The 16022-nt window shown below is 32.5% G+C and overlaps 3 protein-coding genes across 3 annotated transcripts; 1 reads left to right on the forward strand and 2 right to left on the reverse strand.

The window, feature by feature from the left end:
• The first annotated feature begins 243 nt into the window (after nt 1-243).
• Nucleotides 244-1500, forward strand: LOC148572366 (uncharacterized). Its single transcript, XM_088507473.1, has 3 exons — nt 244-487; nt 568-797; nt 1054-1500. The coding sequence occupies exons 1-3, from the start codon at nt 244-246 to the stop codon at nt 1498-1500; spliced, it is 921 nt and encodes a 306-aa protein (XP_088363599.1).
• Nucleotides 1501-1945: 445 nt separating this feature from the next.
• On the reverse strand, nt 1946-10083 carry LOC148572367 (uncharacterized). Its single transcript, XM_088507474.1, has 5 exons — nt 9426-10083; nt 3946-4026; nt 3419-3780; nt 2747-3304; nt 1946-2467 (listed from the first exon to the last, which is right to left on the reverse strand). The coding sequence occupies exons 1-5, from the start codon at nt 10081-10083 to the stop codon at nt 1946-1948; spliced, it is 2181 nt and encodes a 726-aa protein (XP_088363600.1).
• A 1347-nt stretch (nt 10084-11430) lies between these two features.
• LOC107633610 (uncharacterized) lies at nt 11431-11910 on the reverse strand. Its single transcript, XM_016337217.1, has one exon. It carries the CDS (start codon nt 11908-11910, stop codon nt 11431-11433), a length of 480 nt encoding a protein of 159 aa, XP_016192703.1.
• Nucleotides 11911-16022: the final 4112 nt, after the last annotated feature.

The raw sequence follows: 16022 nt of genomic DNA on the forward strand, positions 1-16022 counted from the left end.
TTTGAATGTGGGGTTTTGATGCAATTGAAGTGTGCTTCTTCGCAATTACATCCGAATTCCTGGGCATTCGTTAGAGCGTTTGAGATTTTGATGAGCGTATTGGAGATGGAACCGTCCTTAGAGGTATTCTTTGCATTGTTTGAATGTAAGGGTGTGAAGAGGGGTTGTTGGCTAAACCTTGCTAGTGCTCCTGGGCGGGCTATATTTAGTCTCTATCGTTCTTCTTTTAAAGGATTTAAATCTATGTTTTTGAAAATTGGCGTGGTTGAGGGCGATTTTCCTTGGTACATTGATCACTGTTTGTTAGAGAAATTCCCTTTGTTCTGGGTTCCACGTCCTAGGCAGATTCTGGGTATGGATGTGATGGAGTATGAGAACGAGATGCTTGTGGAATTTTTAGTGAATAATGTGTCGTCCTCTTCTCTGTTTTCTGTTGTGGATATGCTTGATCTTGAGTCTGATAGAGACGCGTTATCTGAGTATATAGGTAAATGATTTGTTTTATTAGTTTGCCTGTTTTAGTACTTTGTGTTTGTTTTATCTTTTGACTATCTTGTACTTTTGTAGTTGAAAAGGCGCCTAAAGTGACTTCAACGAGTTTGCGTGCGTTTTTCCGCTCGAAAAATGTTGAAAGGCAGAGTTCTAGTAGTCAAGCTGCTGCTGAGGTTGGTGCCGAGGTTAACCAGGGATCTCCCGTAAGAAAGGTGAACTACAAAAGGAAGAAAGTAGAGAAGAAGGAGAGGGAGACTGGTGGGGCCGAGGATATTCTCGGGCCAAAGGTTGTTGATTTGGAAAAGGTAAAACGTTTTGCTGATAGTTAGAGGGTTCTGCATGGCTTCACGGAGAGTGAAGACTTATCTTCTGTGTGGGGGGAGCAGTTTGATTATTCTGCTTTTGCTGATGAACGTGCCCAGAACCCTTCTGATGTGAAAGTTGTTCATGATGTTGGTGATGTCGGGGTGGCCCAATATCTGCAGGTATTTGTGTGTTATGTAGTATTTTGGTCTGTTTCTATACTGTTTATCTGATTGGGATTGTGTCTTCGTTGGTCAGGTTATTGGAGTTCGTTTGATGTGTATAGGTCGGACGCAGGAGCTGAAACATGCGCGGGATGCCTTTGATAGGGCTTCTCTGGCTCAGCTTATGCAGGAGAACGTTGAGAAGTCTGGTAGGCTTCATGATGCTCTTGATTTGGTGAATGTTCTCCAAGAGAAGTTGACCACATGTGAGAGAGCTGAGAAGGAACTGAAAGAGAAGACTGTGGCTCTGGAGGCGAGGTTGATAGTTCTCGGAGCCGAGAAAAAACAGGCTGAGGCGGAGAAGGAAGATCATGGTTTGGAAATGTTTTCGGCCGGATTCGAGAGGGCTGTTGAGCAGGCCAAATTCCTTGCTCCTGCTGCTGATCTTTTGGGAATGGATCCTTGCAAAGTCGTGGTGGGGAATGAGCTGGTTGAAGATGAAGATGGTGTTGAGGGTGAGGGGGAAAACCCTGATGTTTGACTGTTGTAATAGGTAGTAATGTGTATTTGTCTGACTTATAATCGCTTTTTGTTATGAACTGCTAGTCTTGTTTGTGAAAATGAAGTAGTACTTTGATGTTTGCTTTTGAGAATCGGTTAATTTTGGGTAGAGTACGAGAATTTGTACATATAGCGTTTTGTCTAATCGACTGGTTTGTGTATGTTTGGTATTCCATACTTTTGGTATAGTTTGACTTTGGTTTTTGGTTAGCTTATTTGATGTTTGGGTTTGTTTTGCGACAGTCTGAGTGTATCAGAGCAATGTGAATAGTATCTAAATAGTTGTTTATTTTAGTTTGTGCTGTGGGTGATTTGAAAAGAATGCGGGGTGGTGTGCCTCATTAAAACCTCTCCAGCAAAAACCCTCCTTAGGGATAAAATCTGGTAGTAGGAAAAAGAGTGCATCACCGTGCCCGACTTATAGACTAGCTGAAGTACATTTTGAGGGAGGCTATATTCCAGGTGTTTGGTAGTATAGCTCCGTCGAGTCTTTGTAATTTGTATACGCCTTTACCGACGACTTTCTGTACTCTGAATGGTCCTTCCCAGTTTGCGCCTACTTTGCCATGTCCTTGTGGTTTTCGTATGTCTTCGACTTTTCTGAGTACGAGGTCTCCTTCCGAGAATGTTCTTTGTTTGAGTCTCTTGTTATATTTCCGAGCTATAGCTCGTCTTGCCGCTACTTGTTGTAATGCGGATATGTCCCGAGTTTCTTCTAATAGGTCTAGTTCGGTTCTTCTACTTTGGGTGTTGTCGCTTTCATCTGCGTTTGTAGTTCTGGTGTTTTGGAGGGATACTTCAATTGGTATCATTGCATCACTTCCGTAGACGAGCCTGAATGGTGTTTCCTTTGTTGTTGATTGTTCGGTTGTGTTATAGCTCCATAGTACCTCTAGGATGAGTTCGGCCCATTCTCCTTTTGAGTCGTCGAGCTTCTTTTTGAGACCCTACAAGATAATCTTATTGGCAGCTTCGGCTAGGCCGTTAGTTTGTGGATATTCGACAGAGGAGAACTGTTGAAATATTTTGAAATTTTGTAAAAAATTTGTAAATTTCTTATCTATAAATTGTTTACCATTGTCGGTGATGATAGATTGAGGTATACCAAAACGACATATTATATTTTTCCATACAAAAGAAATCATTTTTTCAGAAGTGATTTTTGCCAATGGTGCGGCCTCTATCCATTTTGTGAAGTAATCTATGGCGACAATTAAAAATTTAACCTGGCCTGGAGCGGGTGGGAATGGTCCGAGGATATCCAGCCCCCATTTGTTGAATGGCCAGCATATCTCGGACGTGTGTAACTGCTCGGCTGGGCTGTGGATGATAGGTACGTGGCGTTGGCAGTGGTCGCAATATTTGACTTTATTCGTGCAGTCTTGTTGTAACGTCGGCCAATAGTAGCCGGCTCGGAGGATTTTGGCGGCGAAGCTTCGGCCGCCGATGTGTGTGCCACAGACTCCTTCATGGACTTCATCTATTGCCAGTTTGGCGTCTGCTGTATTTAGGCATCGTAGCAAGGGTCTTGTGAAGCCTCTTTTGTATAGGTCGGTTCCGAGCATGGTGTAGAAACTCGCTCTTCGTTTGAATCTTCGTTGGTCGTGGACATTGTTGGGGATATTCCCTGTTTGCAAGTAAGTGATGAAGGGTGATCTCCAGTCATCTTCCTGTGAAATGTTCAATATAACACTAGGTTCTTCGAGTGTTAGTTGGGATAAAATAGGTGGCGTGGTTTGACTTCTTGTTGTGGCTAATTTTGAGAGGATATCTGCTCTGTCGTTCTGTTCCCAGGGTATATGAAATATGTTGAATTTTTGGAAATATTTGACAAGGTGGTTGGTAATGATGTTGTATTTTTCTAGTAATGGGTCTTTTACCTGAAAAATACCTGTTACCTGTTGTACTACCAGCAGAGAGTCACATTTGACATCTAAATGTGTTATTCCCATTGTTTGGGCTAATCGAAGTCCTGCAATTAGAGCTTCATACTCTGCTTGGTTGTTGCTTGCGTGAAATGTGAATTGCAAGGATTGCTCGAACTGTGTTCCATGTTCGTCTTCGAGGAGTATTCCTGCTCCGGAGCCTTTGCTGTTTGAAGCTCCATCGACGTATAGTGTCCATGTGTTGCTTTTGGGGTCTTGTTCTTCTGTAGTGAGCTCTGCAATGAAGTCGGCTAGTGCTTGGGATTTGATGGCTCCTCTGGATTCGTATTGTATATCGTGTTTTGACAGCTCAATCGACCATTTGATCAGCCTTCCTGCTAGCTCGGGTTTTGCCAGTATTTGTCTTAAGGGTTGTTCGGTTCAGACCACGATGGTGTGACTTTGGAAGTAGTGTCGTAGGCTTCTAGCTGTCGTGATCAGGGCTAGAGCTAGTTTCTCTATTTTCGAGTAACGGACCTCGGCATTCTGTAATGACTTACTGACGAAGTATACCGGATTTTGTTGTCTTGCTGCTTCTGTTACTAAGACAGAGCTTATAGCATGGTTAGTAATGGATAAATCTATACCAATATATAAAGGCAATACCAGAGTTTTGTGTCCAATTTTGGTAGACATTATTTGTCCTCAAATAATTTATTTTACAAACTAAAATTATGGACAAAATAGTAAAAATATATTTTTGTTTTTAATTAAAAATCATTAACCCACAAAAAAAGTCAAATAACTACCTACTAAAATGAAAACAGTTTTGTTACTTCTATTAACTTCCCACTAAAATGAAAACAGTTCTGTTACTTCTATAAATATAACAACACATCTTCCATTGCCTCCATCCACTGCAGTTTAGATTTTACTTTTCTATATTTTTCTTGCTGTTTGGTTCTTCTCCTTCCTTCAACACTCTCGCCTCCATCCTCTTCCATTGCATTCATCCACTGCAGTTACAAATTTTATTCAGTTACTACTTTTACGCATAACATTCACTTATATCTCTTCTTCTCTTTAGTTTACTTATTTAATCTATATTTTCAGTCATTTCTCTGCTTTTTTAATTTATTCCCAACTTTTGACGTATGAAAATATTACTGTATCTCCTTTTGTTTTTATCAATTTATTAGATTGATATATAACATTTAAATGTGACAAGATAAGAACTATGTTATACATTTTTTATTGTTTTAATCTTTATGATTATTTTCTTCTCTTTATTTTTCTATCTCATGAGTCATGTAAGTTTTAATTTATTATTTTTCATATATATTATACGTCTAACAACAATATATAGAGTCAATACAGAGAATTGACTGACTTTGGTGTCTAATTTTTTGGACTATATTAATCCTACAATAAACTATTTTGGAAACTAAATTATAAGGACAAAATAGACATAAAATTTGTTTTGAAAAATCCAATAACTTCCTACTAAAATGACAGTTTTAAAAATGTAAGACAGTCTGTAAATTGCTAATAAATAAAAAGAAAATGAACTGGTATGAATATCAATATCTTCACATTCTTCATCATCTTCATGCTTTGTTTAATTCTATGTTAGTTTTAGTTTATATCGTTTGTTCTATCAATATCTTCATGCTTTGTTTAATTCTATGTTAGTTTTAGTTTATATAGTTTATTCTGTCAATGTCTTCGCATTCTTTATCATGTTCATATTTTGTTTAATTTTATATTAATTTTAATTTATATCCTTTTGTTTTGAGTACGTTATCCTTTTAGTAGTTTATTTTTTATTTTTTTGTATTTTTCTTGCTGTTCTGTTATTCTCCTTTCTTCAACACTCTCGCTTTCGTCTTCTTCCATTGCCTTCATCAAAGTTGTTAATTTCATTCAGTTTTACAGCGGTTACTATTTTCACATATAACATCCACTTATATCTTTTCTTCTCTTTAGTTTACTTATCTAATCTATATTTTCAATCATTCCTCTGTCTTTTTAATTTATTCTCAACTTTTGACATATGAAAATACTACTATGTCTTTTTTTTTATCAATTTAATGTAGAAAGAAATATTTTTTTGTCTTATCAATTTGATGCAGAAAGAACACAGTTTCTTTTTATTTGATATGTGTTTTATGTTTTTTATATGTCCTTACCTATCACTAATTGAATGAAAGAGTTCCATAAATATTTTGTTAACTTATTTTTTTTAAATTACTTTGTAATAATATTTTCTAAATTTTTTAAAATATTAATTATGTAGAGTATTATGTTCAAAATTTGAATACATAAATATTTACTTTGAAAATAAATTAAGTTATTAATTTTGTCTACCACAATATTATTTATTTTGCACATTGACTAAGTTATATGATTGGCATATATATATATATATATAGGACGCAAGAAAATTCGCACCCATCAAAGATTCGTTAAAACATTAATATGTTAATTTCCTAAACTATCTAAGCTATTAATTATGTAGAGTACTGAATTTGATATTTAATTATATAGAGTACTATGGTTGACATTTATTAATTTTCTAAATTGTATTGTAAAAAAATTAATTAATTTTATATTATTTGTTTGTCACATAATTAACATATAACTGATACAAAAAAAGCCTACACCTATCAGTAGAATGAAAAATTCTCACACATATTTTGTTTACTTCTTTTTTTTTTTATTTGTAATCTATTTTACATTGGATAATATTATTTTTATTAATTATTAGTTCGACATATAACACAACAAATGTAGCAATATAAAAACTTTGTTAATTGATTTTTTAAATGATCTGATGACCTAAGATAAGAATTTTGTTAATTGATTTTGTTAATCTCTTTTTTATTTTTAATCTATTTTATATTAGATAATATTATTTTTTATTAATTATTAAATTTATATATAACATTTAAATGTGGCAAAATAAAAACTATGTTATACATTTTTTATTGTTTCAACCTTTATAATTATTTTCTTCTCTTTATGTTTCTAACTCATGAGCCATGTAAGTTTTAATTTATTATATATATATATATATATATATATATATATATATATATATATATATTTTTTAATAGATTTTTTAATAGATTTTTTAATAGATTTATATACATTTATGTTTCTAACTCATGAACCATTTTATTTTAATAGATTTTTTAATTAATTAATTTTATTGTATTTTTCTTTTACTTTAAAAACTTTAGGGGTCTAATGATCTTTCGTTTAAACAATTCCAATTATACAATCAAAAAGTAGTTCAAGAGAATAGGTTTGAATTTTGGTAATTTATTAAGTCTAATTTTTATACAAAAGGTTAAAAATATTCTGAATTTAAAAAACTATTTAATAATAAAATTGAGTTTGTTCAAAATCGTAGAGAGAGAAAAAAAAGTTAAAATTTTTTAACTAATTACAAAAATTCACCACCATCAAAGCCATTAAATTTGAGTATATTAAGTGAGGATTAATAAGAAGCAAACCAGAACGATAAATCTAAAAGTTTTCAAAACTATTTTATGAACAAACAAAATAACAAACAAAATAATAAAAAGATTCGCATTAGATTATGAAAGTTAATCTCATCCTTATAATACAATGGCATTATTTCAAAATATGTAAAATAAAATAATAAAGTGCACTTAAATTAATGTGCACAATAAAATAAATGTAAAACTTAGATAGTAGCAGTCAAATATGAATAGCAATGGTTTCCTTTTGTCCCAATGTACTATATTAAATTGCGACTTAAATTTATAATTATTAGTTTAAAAACTTACAATTATGTATTTTTTTTATTATTTTAGTTAAAAGTAATATATGTTGATATTATTTTTTAGGATTATTGACATCAAATTTTGATAATTTGAAAAAAAAATTAAATACTTTATATCTTACTTCTTTTAACAAAACTTCAACAACTCATAAAAGTTAACAGAACAGATAGTTATAAATCAAAGTGATAGACAAGATTGAAAGTTGCGATAATAATACTTGGTGATAATTAATTACGGTCGGGTGAAGAGAAGGTGGAAGGAGAAGAAAAAAATGAGAAAGGAGAACAAGGTAATATAATAATGGCGATGAGACCATGACAAGTATGTGTATAAAGAATAATAATAAGAAAAAAAGTGTTTGATATAATAAAGGGATATAATAAAATATAAATTAATAATTTTAAAAAAATAACAAAATTAAAGATAATTTAAAAAAATTAAATATAAAATTAAAAATAAAATTAAAATATTTTTTATCAATTAGAATTATGCATGAAGATAAATAATAGTGTTTTAAATACAAATTTTTATCTCAACTTCAAATTAAATACTATTAAAAATAAATAACTAAACTTAATAACGTTTATAAATAGTTAATTTGTAAATAATGTTTTTAAATTTTTATTTTGATTTTGTTACCTATAATAACAACATACTAAATTTGTTTAATATCTTATTTAATTTAAATTTATAAATTTTATACGTTCTAAAAGTTAATTTGATAATTTGGATAAAAATTTTAAATGCTTTATGTCTTACTTCTTTTAGCGAAACTTCAACAACTCATAAAAGTTAATATAATAGATGGTTATAAATCAAAGTGATAGACAAGATTAAAAATTGCGATAATAATACTTGGTAATAATTAATTACGGTCGGGTGAAGAAAAGGTGGAAGAAGAAGGAAAAAATGAGAAAGAAAAATAAGGAAATATAATAATGGCGATCAGATAATGATAAGTATGTGTTTAGAGAAAGATAGTAAGAGAAAGAATAATGTTTAATATAGTAAGGGGATATAATAAAAATATAAATTAAAATTTTTAAAAATAATGAGATTAAAAAAATTTAAAAATTAAATATAAAATTTAAAAAAATAAAATATTTTTTAACAATTGGAATTATGCACGAAGATAAAGAGTCTTTTGAATATAAATTTTTATGTCGGTCTCAAATTAAATACTATTAAAAATAAATAATTAAACTACTTAATAAAGTTTATAAATATTAAATTTGTAAATAATATTTTTAAATTTATATTTTGATTTTGTTACACATAATTTTTAATTGAATAATATTGAAGTGTTTAAATAATTATTTTTATGGTCAACAAATTGACAGTTTTTCAAAACTCGAAAAGTTATTGATAAGGAGATGTATGATGAATTATGAATGATTTTTTCTAAATACATAATTTTTATACTCTCCTATTTTTTTATTAATTATTCTTACAGTTTAATATTTAAAACAAAAAAAAATAAGCACTCACATTTCTTCTATCTTTCACTATTTATAAAAAAATGAAGGCCTCTTTATATTCAGATTCATATTTTGACCTACCACTTAAAATATATGAAGACAAATATGAATATTCATGATATTTAAGTAAACATTATTTTTTGTAAATAACTAACATATATTTTGGTTTATGTATACTCTTTTTGAATTAGGATAATGTTATTATCATTTTTTAAACTATATTTTTTTTGATAATATATATACCTCTGATCCCTATTGCGAGCTTTTATAATTTAATATTTTAAAAAAAAATTATAGTAATTTTAATTTTAATAAAATATGATATAAATAAGGTCACGTCAATATTAAAATAAAAAATACTTATCTAATAAATTTAAAGAGGGAATAATATATTAACAAAAAAATAAAATTAATTTTTTAAAAATAATAGAAAAGCAGCTGAACAGGCACGATAGTGCCTGTTGAGCCGCTAGTATAGATAGAGTGGTTTACCTGTTTCTGGAGTTTGTAGGATTGGGGGAGCTGAGAGTATATCTTTGAGCTCAGTGAAGGCCTTTTCACAATCCTCGGTCCATTTGAACTCCTGTCGTTTCCTTAGATTTTTGAAAAAATGGTGGGATCTGTGAGCTATCCGAGGTAGGAATCTGGCTAGTGCTGCGAGCCGGCCAGTTAATTGCTGGACCTCCTTCACTGTCTTTGGGCTTCGCATATTCAGGATTGCTTAGCATTTTTCTAGGTTTGCCTCTATACCTCGGCAGGTGAGCATGAAGCCGAGGAACTTACCACTTTGTACTCCGAATGCGCATTTATCTGGGTTGAGCTTCATGTTGTATTTTCGGAGTTGTTGGAATATCTCTGTTAGATCTTCAATGTGTTTTGACGTGTCCTTTGATTTGGCCACCATATCGTCAACAAAGACTTCTATGTTTCGTCCGATTTGATTTGTGAAAATTTTGTCCATTAGTCGTTGGTAAGTAGCACCTGCATTCTTCAGCCCAAATGGCATGACCTTATAGCAAAAATTTCCGTTATCAGTAATGAAAGCAGTTTTATCTTGGTCGGTTTTATGCATGAGGATTTGGTTATAGCATTGAAAACCAGAGGAATTGTCGACAAGCTTGTCAATGCATGGGAGGGGGTATGCGTCCTTTGGACAGGCCTTGTTGAGGTCTGTATAGTCCACACACATCCTCCACTTACCGTTGTTCTTTCTTACCATTACCACGTTGGCTAACCAGGTGGAGTATCTGAGTTCTTTGATGAAGCCAGCGTTGAGTAGCTTCTGAGTCTCTTCCAAGGAGGCTGCTCTCTTATCAGTGCCGAGGTGTCGTTTCTTTTGTGCTATGGGTTTGACCGCTGGATTGATGGTCAGCCTATGGCAGATGACGTTAGGGTCTATTCCTGGCATGTCTGTTGGGGTCTATGCGAATAGGTCGGCATTTTTTATTAATAGTTCGGTCAGTTGGTTCCGCTCTTGTTCCTTAAGCGCGCTGCCGAGGTATGTGTATTTGGATTTGTCTTCCTTGTGTAGTTGTACCTTTGTGAGATCGTCTGTTGGCATTGGTCGCTCGCTATGGTTGGATCTGGGGTCTAGGTCAGCCAGGGCAGGCAGCTGATCCGAGTTATATACTGCCTGGATGTATTGCTGCTCCGTTTGTTTTGGCTGTTCATTCTTTAGGATGGCGTTGTAACATTGTCTAGCCTCTCTCTGGTCTCCATGGATAGTAACAACTTTGTTGTCCTGTGAAAGAAACTTAACACACAAATGCACAGTGAAAACAATGGCATTGAATGCGTTCAAGGATGGTCTGCCTAGAATGATGTTATATGGACTTCTGCAATCTACCACCAGATACTGTATATCTACGGTCTTACTGTTGGGGTATTCCCCGAAAGTGGTTTGTAACCAGATATAACCACGGATGGAGACACGCTCACCCGAGAAACCTACCAGCTCTCCAGAGGATGGTTGGAGGTTCTTGTCGCTGAGCTTCATCTTTTGAAAAGTTGAATAGAAAAGTACGTCTGCGCTACTTCCTGGGTCTATTAGGATCTTTTTTACTAACGGTTTTTCGACTTGTGCTGTGATGACGACCGGGTCATCCAAGTTTCTGTCGTTTGCTTTGTAGTCGTTGGGGGAGAATGAGATCTCCGGTCTATCCTCATTGGTCGGTTGGGACACGGCGGATTCTGTTATCGTCATCATAGCTCGGTATGTCCTTTTCCATGCCGAGTTTGTGCATTCGCCACCTGCAAAACCACCAGAAATGCAGTTTATTATTCTGCGTGTTGGATTGATATCATTGTCTACCTTTTTCTCCTTATCCCGGGGGTTAGCGGTTGTCTTGGGTTGTTGGCCGTGGTCATCTGTGCTTTGCTTCCTTCCTCAGGTCTCGATGTATTTATCCAGCAACACTTGGCGGGCAAGCTTTTCGAGGACATCCTTTGCTATGACGCAATCGTCCGTGGTGTGGCCGTACTTCTGGTGGAAAGCACAGTATTTCGATCTGTCCACATGTCGCTGGTCTTGGTACGTGCCAGCCCTATTAGGGGGTTTGATTAGCTTTGAGTGTAGTATATCTTTTATGATGTCCCCCCTTTTTGTGTTGAAGGGAGTGTAATTGTCGAATTTGGGTGTTAGCCGGAACGCTTTTGTGTCTGATCTGTTGTTCGGTTGCCTGCTTCGCCTTTTCTCGTCTCTGTTTGGGGTTGATTTGTCTGCTCTTCGTAACGCTCGGAATTCTTCCACCTCGATCTAGGTAGTTGCTTTCTCGCGGAACTCGGCTAGGGTTTTTGGTTTTGCGATGACTATGGATTCTTGGAATTTTCCTGGCCGGAGTCCGCTCTTGAGGGCGTGGAGGTGGACCTCGGGATTTAAGTTGGGTATTTCATTGGTCGCTTCGGCAAATCTGGTCATGTAATCTTTCAGGCTCTCATTTGGTCCTTGCTTAATGGTGCTTAGGTAGTCCGAGTTGTGAACGTATATCTTGGATGCGGCGAAGTGGTTGACGAACTGATCTGCTAGCTCGTCAAAGTTAGAGATGGAGCCTTCAGGAAGGTTGGAAAACCAAATAAGGGCGGCTCCGTCTAGGAAGGTTGGGAATGTGCGGCATAAGATTTGGTCAGAGTCCTTGTTCATGAACATCATGGCTTGGAATTTGGTGACGTGGACGTTTGGGTCTCCTATTCCGTTGTAGGGCTTTAAAGTTGACGGGAGGGTGAAGTTTTGGGGCATTTTGAAGCTCATGACTTTTTTGGCAAATGGATTAGTCCTCTTTTTGGTATTGGTGGTTTGGGAATAGTCTGTTTGGCTTCCGAGGTATGCTGGTCTTCGTTGTCCCTGTTCTCGACACTTTTGTGTTCTCCCTTGCTTCGATCATGCCCCATCTATCGTAGAAGGTTGGCCATTTTCTGGTTTTCAGCTCTGAGGGCCTCATTAATAGCCAAAATTTCCGCCTGATTAAAGGAAGGGGCGTGGCTTTGCTCGTCTGCCATATGCAGTATCCTACAATGGGAAATGAGGGAGTATACGAAATATGGGAAAAGTGGGGTTAGATAAAAAATCAAACGGCCCCACGGTGGGCGCCAAATGTTCCTGTGTGAAAGTAGACTCCGAGGTATAGCCCGCTCAGCTAACGCTTGAACTGACTTTTCTTGGGGTAAAGAGTGTGGAACGTCGTCTTCTTGTGGGGAGGCGGCGTTGGATACCTGCAAAGGGACTCCAACGCTCAAGTAAGTATAAGTGTGAGAGAGTTTAAAGTAGAAATTAGAATGAATTGCGTACCTCTAGATCAGTAGTTCATTAGTCTTTTATATTGAGTTTGTTTAAGTGATTTGTTATATAAATCAGTTATTCGTACCTTTGTTGCAGGTTTGACGGGATCTGAGGTTTGTTGTCATCCGGATTTGTTGGGATGATACTGGCGTCGGATGAGGTAGTTATCTTATCTCTGCCAGCTATACTTAGTTCCAAGATTATTGTTGTTGTGGGCTAGGGTTTTAGTAACGGATCAGTAGTTAATATGACTACACCTATATTTATAATTAATCGGTAATTTTTACCTGTGCTTGACAATGGAGTTGGGATAGGAGTTGTAGATATGGCAACTTATTTTCTTTGTCAAATCATCTCTTGATAAGTTGCACGTCTTTTATCTAGGTGTTGTTGTTGCTCATGTTTTATCTTCTTCGCCTAGCATATTCTGTCCAAGTGGGTCGACGTTGCCAAGATTATTGATTTATTGAATTTTTTATTTCTATTTGTCTATCAGAACATAAGGTATGAAACGAAAAGAAAAACAAACAATTGCAAGTGAAGCAGTTTTTTAATCTTACCTTACGATTGAAAGTGAGCAGTTTTTATAATCTTACCTTATGATTGCAAGTGAAGCAGTTTTATAATCTTACCTTACGATTACAAGTGAGCAGTTTTTATATAATTCTCTCGTGGGTTAATGCAGAATTTACAGAACGTGGTTACGTGACTGAATACGTAATTTTAGATTCTAAAGATAAGGGTAAAATAGGAAAAAAAGAATTGGATACCAAACTTCTCTATTCGCTTTATATACTGTTATAGACAAGGCAACATAATAATGACGACAAAACAATAATAGTTATACATGTAAAAAGAATAATAAAAAAAATAATAGTGTATGATATGATGAGATGATATAATCAAAATAAAAATTAATAACTTAAAAATAATCATAAAATTAAAGATAATTAAATATGTTTAATATAAGATTAAAGAAATAAATATTTTTAACTATTAGAATTATGCATAACGATAAAGTGGATTTTGAATTTAAATTTTTAAATTTGTTTCAAATTAAATAGGATTGAAAAAATAAATAAATTTAATATATAAATAACTAATTTGTAAATAATGTTAATAAATTTTTATCATGATTTTATTACGCATAATAACAATATAATTATTTTTCCTTATTTTTTAATTAAAATTTATTTATTTTATATTTCTTACAAATATTAAATTACTTAAAATATTTTATTTTTTTATAATTTATTTTTTAATTGTTGAATAATTTTTTAGAATTATTGATATTAAATTAGGATAACATTTTTATCTTTTTTTACTATATCTTTTTTCGATAACATATACATATCTTTAATATGTGCTTTTATAATTTAGTATTTTAAAAGTTTTTTATAGTAATTTTAATTTCAACAAAATATCATATAACTAAGGCTATGTTAATTTTAAAATGATGAAAAAAAAATATTTATTTGACAAATTTAAAGGGTGAATAATATATTAACACCAATACTAAAATATGATATAAATAAGATCACGTCAATATTAAAATAAAAAAATAATGATCTAATAAATTTGAAGAACGAATAATATATTAAAAAAATAAAATTAATTTTTTAAAAACAATAGAAAAGCGGCTAAACAGGCACGTTAGTGCCTGTTGAGCCGCTAGTATTATCATAACGTCTATTATTATTTTTCAAAAGGTACCTGTATTTGGCAATGGAGTTGACATAGAAATTATATCAACTCCCTTGTCAAATCCTCTCACGATGATTTGCGGGTATCCTTTCTTAGTAAATGCATGTTAGAACCGAAAGATAGCAAGATGCGGAAAAAACGATCGACAACAGTGAAAAATATTTGTAAGTGGAGTAGTTATTTAATTTCCTCATGATTGCAGCAGTTATTTAATGGGCAGTGGCGGAGCTTAGTTCAGACAAGGGGGGCCATGGCCCCCCAAACTTTTTATAAAAAATTTAGTAGTACTTTTTTAAAAGATAAAAAATAGTTCAATTAACTTAAATACTTTACTATGACTTAAAGTATCTAATAAGTTTAATAAACAACACTCTCTCTATCTTTAAGTTCAAATATAAAAAATTAGATTTTTTTATTTATTTAATTTAATATTATTTTATATTTTACTATTTATTTAATTTAATTTTTTATATGATAAAAAATAATAGAATATTCAATAAGTATTAATATTATTGTATTTGTATAAATTGATAAAAAAATTCAATAAATATTATAAATTTTAATATTTGTCCTTCTAATTTCTTCTTTACATATTTTACAGGATATATATTCAAATTTTTATATAAAATAATAATGAAAAATCAAAGAATTGATACATTTTTTAAGAGGAAGGCTAACATTTAAGAAGGAGAACATATAACTTTTACAATATCAACACCTGAAGATAGTTCTTCTACTTTAATGAATCACGAAAAAAGTGACATATAACCTTCAAAAGTTCAAAAAGTTACATCTGATAACTTTAACCTTAACTTTTTGGAACGAGATCTTGAAAAACGGCTTTAAATTTGGCAATATCACCCAAATCAGAGATGAGATTAGGCGAGCTTATCTTAAATGGGTCCATATCAAAAATATTTTGACAATTATTTTCTATCTGCCCCCCAAATTTTATTTCAAGTTTCGCCACTGTTAATGGGTTAATAACTTTTTTTTAATTAAAAACAAAAATGTATTATTACTATTTTGTCTATAAATTTGATTTGTAAAATGAATTATTTGAGGACAAATGGTGTCTATAAAAATTGGACACCAAACTCTGGTATTGATTTTATATATTGGTATAAATTATAAACAAAAATGTATTATTACTATTTTGTCTATAAATTTGATTTGTAAAATGAATTATTTGAGGGCAAATGGTGTCTATAAAAATTAGACACCAAACTCTAGTATTAGCTTTATATATTGGTATAGATTTATGAGATAAGAGAGAACATGAATGAAGATGAAGTAGTGGGAGTTTTGTAAAGCAGAATATCTGACGTATACTAGAGAAGGTTATTAGGAAGGATAAAAGTGAAAAAAAATTTGGTCACCAAAATAGGTTTTGCCATTGTATATTGTTATAGATATGTAACATAGTATATTAGAAATAATTGAAAGTTTACTAACAATAAATTAAAGCTTTTAAAAAATAATAATTTATACCCACTAATATTATTACAGTTCTATCTATTACTTTGATTTGGATCAATTTTACTATTATTATGAGTATCTGAATGTTTAAAAGCAAATCTATTATTGGCATGAGATTAATATATTTTTAAAATCTATTAATGTATTCAATAATATTAATAAAAATGAGATAAGAAGAGAAAAATGGGTAAAAGGTGAAGGATAACAGGTGAAAGTTACGTTAAGGTGGTCAAGTGAAGTAATGGGAGTTTTTCATAAATGAATAACTGACATTAAGTGTAGAAGTTGATTAAAAAGGGTAATACTGAAAAGAAATCTTGGACACCAAATCCATGTATTGCCATTATATATTGTTATAGATATTGGTACAAAATTACTGTGTAATTTAA

The sequence above is a fragment of the Arachis ipaensis genome, chromosome B3 (assembly GCF_059453495.1).
Source record: "Arachis ipaensis isolate K30076 ecotype BB chromosome B3, ASM5945349v1, whole genome shotgun sequence".
Lineage (NCBI taxonomy): Eukaryota > Viridiplantae > Streptophyta > Magnoliopsida > Fabales > Fabaceae > Arachis > Arachis ipaensis.

Bases quoted from the DNA above. Each gene is read 5' to 3' on its own strand.
- LOC148572366 (XM_088507473.1), top strand. From the start codon at position 244: ATGTTTTTGAAAATTGGCGTGGTTGAGGGCGATTTTCCTTGGTACATT. The intron at 488-567 runs GTAAATGATTTG...GTACTTTTGTAG, and splicing joins CGCGTTATCTGAGTATATAG to TTGAAAAGGCGCCTAAAGTG. The intron at 798-1,053 runs GTAAAACGTTTT...TTCGTTGGTCAG, and splicing joins AGGTTGTTGATTTGGAAAAG to GTTATTGGAGTTCGTTTGAT.
- LOC148572367 (XM_088507474.1), bottom strand. From the start codon at position 10,083: ATGCCAGGAATAGACCCTAACGTCATCTGCCATAGGCTGACCATCAAT. The intron at 3,305-3,418 runs GTAACAGGTATT...CCCTGGGAACAG, and splicing joins CTCTGCTGGTAGTACAACAG to AACGACAGAGCAGATATCCT. The intron at 2,468-2,746 runs GTTAAATTTTTA...ATTATCTTGTAG, and splicing joins TCCCACCCGCTCCAGGCCAG to GGTCTCAAAAAGAAGCTCGA.
- LOC107633610 (XM_016337217.1), bottom strand. From the start codon at position 11,910: ATGCCCCAAAACTTCACCCTCCCGTCAACTTTAAAGCCCTACAACGGA.